This window comes from Phaseolus vulgaris, chromosome 4 (genome assembly GCF_000499845.2).
Source record: "Phaseolus vulgaris cultivar G19833 chromosome 4, P. vulgaris v2.0, whole genome shotgun sequence".
Taxonomy (NCBI): Eukaryota; Viridiplantae; Streptophyta; class Magnoliopsida; order Fabales; family Fabaceae; genus Phaseolus; species Phaseolus vulgaris.
Window position 1 is genome coordinate 34,171,828 of NC_023756.2, and position 8,451 is coordinate 34,180,278.

The 8,451-nt window shown below is 36.6% G+C and overlaps 1 protein-coding gene across 6 annotated transcripts; it reads left to right on the top strand.

Annotated features, from left to right (window-relative positions):
- Positions 1–3,101: 3,101 nt before the first annotated feature.
- LOC137837555 (uncharacterized) lies at positions 3,102–7,796 on the top strand. 6 transcript variants are annotated; one of them, XM_068646577.1, is made up of 10 exons: positions 3,102–3,484; positions 3,664–3,879; positions 3,957–4,437; positions 4,525–5,213; positions 5,297–5,333; positions 5,524–5,634; positions 5,702–5,744; positions 5,828–6,895; positions 6,988–7,353; positions 7,452–7,796. In XM_068646577.1, the coding sequence occupies exons 8-10, from the start codon at positions 6,749–6,751 to the stop codon at positions 7,593–7,595; spliced, it is 657 nt and encodes a 218-aa protein (XP_068502678.1). In that variant the 5' UTR covers positions 3,102–3,484; positions 3,664–3,879; positions 3,957–4,437; positions 4,525–5,213; positions 5,297–5,333; positions 5,524–5,634; positions 5,702–5,744; positions 5,828–6,748; the 3' UTR covers positions 7,596–7,796. The 6 variants fall into 6 exon arrangements, with proteins under 6 accessions (XP_068502678.1, XP_068502679.1, XP_068502677.1 ...); XM_068646578.1 differs by having other exon boundaries at positions 5,702–5,723; XM_068646576.1 differs by lacking the exon at positions 5,702–5,744.
- Positions 7,797–8,451: the final 655 nt, after the last annotated feature.

The following is an 8,451-nucleotide window of genomic DNA, read 5'->3' on the forward strand; positions in this document are numbered from 1 at the left end:
ACTAATATAAAAAGTTCTAAAAAGGGAAAAGATAATGAAATTAGATACTTCATGTTGGTCTGTTCTAGGGAGGGTAAATACATCTCTCATCTCCCTTCAGAATTGAAGACTATTCCAACCCAGACCAATGAATGTCCGACAAGAATTAGTGTTGCAAAAAAGGACTCGAAATGGTATATTATGAATGTTATCTACGGACATTTCCATGATCTAAGTCCAACAAAGTCAAGGTTATTCCGCGGGTATAGGAAAATTAACCTTAGTGCTAAAAGAACTCTTAAGCTTAATGACGATGCAGAGTGCGAATCAACAAGAGTTATGGATCTCTTGTAAGTGTTGCGGGCGGTTACGAGCACCTCGAATTTGTTGAGCGTGACGTTCGCAACTATGTAGGCCAACATAGACGTGCCTTAGGGAAGGATGGAGACAGTTGAACATTACTGACACACTTTTCTCGCATGCGAGAATTGAATAGGGATTTCTTTTTTGAAATTGACATCGATGATGAAAACCACATAAGAAACGTGTTTTGGGAAGATGCTAGAAGCAGGGTTGCATGTGAATATTTTGGAGATGTTGTTTCATTTGATACAACGCACCTAACAAATAAATATGACATGCCCTTCGCACCATTTGTTGGAGCTAACCACCACGGTCACTCAATTCTACTAGGTTGTGAACTTTTGTCCTCTAAAGACACAAACACATTCATATGGCTATTTCAATGTTGGCTAAGGTGCATGTTCTACAAGGCCCCAACAAGCATTGTTACTGACCAGTGCAGAGCTATGAAAAACATTGTTGTTGTTGTTGTCTTCCTAGAAACACGTCATACATGGTGCTTGTGGCACATCATGAAGAAAATACCAGAAAAATTGGCAGCATATCAAGATTACAAGAATATGAAACATGAAATGAAGGTCATTGTCTACAAATCCATGAGTGTGGGTGATTTTGAATGTAATTGGGAGAATTTAATAGCATCACGTGGATTAACTCATAATGAATGGTTGGCGACACTTTATGATGAACGTCAAAGATGGGTCCCATGTTATTTAAATGGGACAATTTTGGGCTGGAATGTCCACAACTCAACGTAGTGAAAGCATGAATGTTGTTTTTTTATGGATATATTAACTCCAGCACAACTCTCCAACAGTTTGTCCATCAATATGACAATGCATTATAGAACAAAGCTGAGAAGGAGTACGAGGCTGGTTTTTCGTCCTTACACGCTGTCATACCTTGTGGGTCTAATTCTTCCATTGAGAGACAATTCCAAGAAGAATACACACATGGGAAGTTTGTTGAAGTGGAAAAAGAATTTAGGGGTAAGATGAATTGTCTAGTACAACATATCAGTCTTTAGGGATCTCGATGTCACTAAAATGTTCTTGAAGTGCATGCACAATGGACGTACTGAAGATAGATTATTTATTGTGTTTTTTTATCATGAAAACCATGATGTTCAAGAAAGAGTTAAGAAGGTCCCTTCCAAATATGTCCTTGTGAGGTGATCGAAAAATGTCACAAAAAGACACACATACATCTAAGCATCCTGTAGCGCAGGAAAAGAAGAGGCTCATATTTAGAGGTATGATACAATGAGCAAAAGGTTTTCTCATATCGCTGAAGTTGCATGTAAAAGTGAAGATACAGCACAAAACATACTTGAGCAGCTTCAAAGGATGGAGAATTTGGATACATGTACACGCCAGAGGAAAAACGTCGGCAGTTACTCCCAAAGTTTTCCTGTAGACATGTCACCTCTATCAAATGATGCGTCCAACGGTATTGGAGATGCACTTAGTCAGAGCCCTATTGTTGTAACATGTAAGGGACAACCACGGACACGAAGATTGAAATCAAACGTCGAGAAGTACCACAGACGCAAAATGCCTACAAATAGGAACATCAACCTCCTACTCCAAACACAGTAAGTACAAATTTGCAGGTTCTTTTGTCTTTCATTCAATTTCCATTAGTGTTTCATTAAAAAATTCACCTTATGTGTAGTGCATCAATTATGGATACAACATTCGTCCAATGAGTCCACTTTCACAACCACACTAGCAGACTGAAATGTGTGTCATGTCAGGGACAATGCCAATATAGAATGAGCCACAAACTGATGGTATTTAATGTGGTGGGTTTTTGTCATTGTTAACCTCACTTCATTCAAATGTTACAACTGCAGAAGAAACATGCCACTAACACACATGACAAAAAAAATTTCTTGGTGGTGTTTCTTAATGAGACAGTGTAACACACTCAGTGAGTGTAATATTAAATTAGAAATGTGATGTTTCTTATTTTTGTCCTTGTCTGTTATCTTTTTAGTAGAAGTGTCACATATAACCATTACAACCCATATGTGCAATGAAATTGAAGTGTGTCCCAGTAAAAATTATAAAAACAATCCATATGGCTGATTCCTCATGGCTTATTGAATGTGGTGGATTTGTTCATGGCTCATTCCTGACACTGGAATGTGTTGATGCCTCGTCTTATGTTTATGCTCACGCAATGTTAATAGGATAAAATGTGTTGAATTATATAAAATGAAATTAGGGATGACTTTACGATGCTAAAAGAAGAACTTTGTAGGTGGACCGAAAAGAGTGCTCAAGTGTAATTGGTTACCCCTGTTTGTGTAAATGTTGACCTATGTCATGCCAAAAGACCGTACACTACAGCGGTTGGATCTAATAATCAGTTTGACATAAGAGGAAAAATTTCAAAAGTTCAAAACTTTTAAATATATTACTTCAGTTAAATTACACAATCAATGTAGTGTGAGCGCATGTGGTAAAAAATATGTGTGTTACATCGAACATTAAAACACCGCTTTAATAATGCAAATAATTTACATATATTACATCAGTTAAATCACACAACTGATGTAGTTTGCGCCTTTATTTGTAAAAAAAGTATATATTACAATGGTTATTAAAAACACCGCTGTAAGGTACAATTTTTTACCGTACTTCGAACCCCGCCTTAGATCCGTTAAAGGACGCAACCGATGTAGTGTGTGTCTATATTGATCAAAAAATTATACATTACATCGGTTATTCAAAAGACCGCTGTAATGTGCAATTTTTTACCCTACTTCGAACCCCACCTCCTACTCCACATGTGATTTGCGGTAAAATTGTTGTGTTTCGTTGTGCTCCTTCGTTTCCATCGGTGGTTCTCCTGGAGATTTCAATCTTCTTATTTCCTGTGTTGTCTTATGCTATTCTGATGCCCTCATTCCCTTATCGTTGCTTCGTACTTGGTTCGCCTCGACTCCGTTCAACATTGTTGCTTCCGATAAGTTTCTTGAACTCGAGGGCAGATGTCGTTGTATTCGGTGTGGCACTGTCCTCCACCTTTAGTGCCAAAGTTTTGTGTCTTTGTCGCCACGAATACTTTCGACGGTCCATTCTCTTGCCACATTGTCCTTCTACAGCGACGACAGGTCGACCGTTGACGTTCCAAGGTGACATTTTTATTATTAAATTTTCAAACTTGTTAATTTGAAATTTAAGGTGAGCGTGTAGTGTTTTATTTCTCTTCCAAATACAGTGTAGTATGATGATTTTCTTTGTATTTTTCTTACATAAAGTCATAATGAACTCATAATTAGTTCATACTCATACATGTTTTTATTGTTTCTAGGTCAATCACATGGCTGAGGGTGAGTCAAGAAGGAAGACCACTGATGATAAGGTTCCAGTTGAGATTCACCCTATAACGGGCAGGCCATCGGGCCCAAACAAGGTTGAATTTGTAAGTTTTATGGGATCCTTAGCTCGAAAGAAGGTGTCCATATTGACCCCCAAGTGGAAGGACGTATCAGAAGTAGACAAGAATCTGATATGGGAAGAAATCTGTGTAAGTTATTGATTTCAATCTTAGTTAATGTGTGTATTGAATTTACATGTGAATGATTTTGTTATCATAATTTGTAGTCAAAATATGAATTTGAGACTTCCGATCGCATTCAAAAGAAGTTAATGTCTTCAATCGGTCTGAAATGGAGGCAATTTAAAACAAATCTCACAAGCCATTACATCTATGGTAAATACAAGGAGAAGTCTCATTGTGCAAGACATTCTATACATGAAGACACATGGTCTGAATTCGTTAGGACTCGAACCGATACGCAATGGAAGGTTCTTGTGTGTCATGTTCTTGTAGGAAATCAGGAACAAAGCTCACTTGATTGCACAAAAAAATACAACCCCCCACCGACTTTCTAGGGGAGGTTATGAATTGCTTAAGAGAACAATTTTACAAGAAAAGTTAAAGAAAAAACAGGCTGAATCAGGTTTTGTTGAACCTGTGTCTCCTCTGTCCCCTCCGGATCGATGTGACCTATGGACGTTAGCCAGAACTAAACCCAATGATGAGATGACATCTGAACAATCATTACAGGTTTCTGAGCGCATTGTAAGTTCACAAGTCCATGTCATATTTTCATACGTATAAACTTATCATTACATACTATTATATTAAGACACTTATGATCTTTTACAGACTGATATCAAGCACCAAAAATCCATAGGAAATTTTCATCCCACAGGTCAAGATAACATGTTGACCTTCGCCATTGACACCCCAGAACACCCAGGGCATATTCGTACAACTGGTTCTGGTGTTGGTCTCATACAGTATTTTGGACCAGTACCTTGACATACCTCTTATGCAAATCTCACTCAGGACATGATGGATGAATTCGCTAACACCCTAAAACAACAACTCACTGAAGAACTGACAAACACCATAAAAGAACAAATGCGTGAAGAAGTAAGACTTGAATTTCATGAAGGATATCATGTACCTGAACCACCTCATGTATTTAATCCTTGTCGTGAAGCCAACAGGGAAGGTAGTTGCGATGTCCACAATTTTGAACATCATGACAATGATGCAGTTCCTTTAAGCCCTGATGTCGAACCCCAAATTGCTTTAAGCTCTGAATTCCAAGTAGTAGTTTCTTTAAGCGGTGAAGTCCAAACAAAAGTTAAAAAATCAGTTAGCCCAATCCAAGACTTAATCATGGTTTCTAGTCAATTCTATGAAGATCCTTGTCTGATTGCGTGGGATGCAGAAATTTTTGGGGTTGACCATGTTGGACTTCCATTGTACGTAAACATGCAAGATCTGTTCAAAATAATCCGCGGTGCCCAATACCTGAACATCTCAATTATTCAAGTATGGATGATGTAAGTACCCTTAATCAGTACATGTTATTTATTGAAATCATGTTTGATGACTGTTCTGAATGATATTTATGTTAAAAATGTAGGTAGATAAATGAAATAAGTAACAAGGGTGAAATGAAGGTATTTATGGATTCCTTGACCCACAATCAATTCAGTTGTTTGGAAATGAAGAGGAAGATTGCCTGAATTACATTCAAAATTGACTTGCGAAAACAAAAAGAAGAATTTATTTTGCTCCTTTGATAAATAAGTAAAAGTTTTGAGATATGTACTAAATTAAAAGGATTTGTAATGATATTTTTTATTGCAGTTCTCACTGCAATTACTGGTTCTTTGCCCCATAGACAAAATCGTTGTGTGGTTTTGTTCATTGCACAAGGAACCGAGTGAACATGCCAAGAAGCTTGCAATGTATATTTATGTAAGTTTTTATAAATTATTGTACTATTTGTTGTCAATTAGTAATAGTTTTCCTTTATTTTTTTTAGCAAAATCAATGCATCAAAAAAGGTACGTTGGATTGTTCTCAAGGTTAGCGACTTGTTCATTATGAGTATTAAGTTTTACTTTTGTCCACTGCGAGTAAATTCATTGTGACATTTTTTCCATAATAGTGCAATAAGCAACATGGGAACTTCGAATGTGGTTACTACGTTATGCATTGGATGTGGACCATAGTGCGGGGAACGCTTATAGATTATTGGAAGCAGGTAATATGTCATAAGGTATATGCTCTAACTTCTTATATTCATGAAGACTAATATGTACTGTTACATTGGACAGTTTTTTCAAACTTTGGAGCCCAGTAAAAAGTACAGATCTTAAAGCAGTCTGTCAGGAATGGGCAAAGTTCTTTGTACAAATTCCGAATAAAATCATGCAATAGTCCATTAAGAATGATAACATATGTACATTTTCATTATAAATAAATGATACAATGTTGAATGTTTGCACATTTTCATTACATGTAAATGGTACAACTTTTAATACAAATTTGGGTTAATTTATACCATTTTTTTTAGGTTTCTAAATTTGGGTTAAATAATGAAGTTTTTCAATTAAAAAAATATATAACACCGGTTAAGTGAGTAAATCGGTGCAATAAACCAATGTATGACTTATTTTATTTATTCTGATTCCAGTTTGACACCCCCGTTAACTTGTATATAACATCGGTTAGGTCAATAAACTGGTGCAATAAAGGACTGAATGATGACTTTATTCTTCTAAGCTTGTAATAATTTATCCTATGACATTAAGTCCGTTAAAGAACTGAAGCGCGCACGTTTCAATGTCTTTGCCATTCCTTGGTTTTCATTTAATAAAATAGTTTTCTTTCGTGATTTTAATAAAGTGAAGAAATTGCATCGATGAATTAATTCATTAACACTGCTGGATTGTTTTGAAAACTGTTGGATTGTTTTGAAAACTATTGGTGTTGAATGGTGTGAGAGACCATGCAATGCATTGACCAACACGAAGACCAGCCCCTTTCATCTATTTAAAAGGGACATCAACGTCCTCAACCAGCACAGATGTTTGCCTCTCTGAGTTTCAATTTGCGTGTATCCAACATACCATTTCCATTCCCTACAATGTCGACTTTCAATGCAGCGTTATCACGAACAATTTGGATCCGACAACCCATATCATTTTTCACAACAATGAATTTGCGAGATGAGGTACGTTAATGCTCATGGTGTATTCTTTTACCTAATTGCCATTGTAAACATAATTATGAAGTGTAATGTACATTCATGACGAATTCTTGAAGGACTACGACCATGTAAATCGCTTACTTTCTATAGACAATCAACACAACCTTGAAAGGCGTTGGGTGCTAGCGGACAGCTCAGGATACATTCATCATGTTCACTATAATGAAGACTTACTGGATCCAAGATTGACTGAAGGGTGGATGGAATTAAGGAACTTCTATCGACTGCTTGGTGACCATGACATATTAATTGGATATGTTGGTGCCTCAACATTCCAACTCACCATTTTCAGGTCAGACACTAGGAAACTGACTGTGAACAATTATTTCAGTCAACTGTCAACAACAGAAGCTACGTTCCAGGGTCAGTTTGTTCATTACAAACTTACCATGAATGAATATAGTTATAGCAACGAATATTTGGTAATATATGTTATACTTTTTCAGTGAACTTAAAAATGTTTGTCTTGTATGGCCAGAAGTTTATGAATGCAAATTGTTTGTCTTGTATGTGTGGGCAGGTTTTCTCTGGGGAAGGTTTTAGGAATTATATTCGGGATTCAAATCTCACAACCTTCATTCTATGTGGACCACTAGAACATCAAATATTTGAAGCGGAGAGTTCACCAACCTCCGACAACATTTTCTACCTTGGACATCGATGAAATAACTTTTGTGTGTTAAACGTGTTTCAGGAAGGAGACACCATTACTTTTTAGGCCCAAACGGACAACCCAAATTGGACTATCAGAATTCTGCACTGTCACTAAGAATGTCTTCAATTTTCTATTATTTGTACTCTTTTAATATTATTATAGGTTCGGTATATTTGGCATGTAGTAATTGACAATCTTAATAGAGTTCATTTACTTAATGGTTCAAATTCAGTTTCTATTAATTTGTTAACATGTACCACAAAATATTTTCCTCATTCGGTGAAATTTAAGAACTATGATTTCAGTGAAAAAATAGCCCAAACAAAGTACACTGAAGGCATCCACCCATTTGAATGAAATAAGAATTCCCTCAAAGTAAAATGTTGTTGATAGAGCAATAACAGCTCCCAACTAAAAATGGTTACCTGTGCTAGGCGTAGTGCCAGCAACCCCTTCACAGGATGTATTGTATCCAATGATCCAGGAATGACTTCCTCATGACCCAGACAACAGTCAAAGCTGACCCTTACTCCCGAAACATTGTAATTATCCCATTTGAGCCCCTTCAAGTAACGGGGGTGTAACTGAAGGCTGACTTTGGTGCATAACTAAACTCACACTTACTGAAAAAGTGGGCACCTCTGTCTCTGTAAGTGGTTACACACAAAACAATGCAATATGAGATGCGTTAAATGTTGTAAACCGATGTAATGAACCTATGTCACATCGGTTTAATATTGAAACCGCGATAATTAATATGTGAATTTGTTATTTTCTCTGACTTTAATAAACCCGTGCAATGTGACATGGGTTAGATCTTCCAACCGTTGTAATTAACCGCTATAATATACATATAAATATGTCT

Bases quoted from the DNA above. Each gene is read 5' to 3' on its own strand.
- LOC137837555 (XM_068646577.1), top strand. From the start codon at position 6,749: ATGTTTGCCTCTCTGAGTTTCAATTTGCGTGTATCCAACATACCATTT. The intron at 6,896-6,987 runs GTACGTTAATGC...GAATTCTTGAAG, and splicing joins CAATGAATTTGCGAGATGAG to GACTACGACCATGTAAATCG. The intron at 7,354-7,451 runs GTAATATATGTT...ATGTGTGGGCAG, and splicing joins GTTATAGCAACGAATATTTG to GTTTTCTCTGGGGAAGGTTT.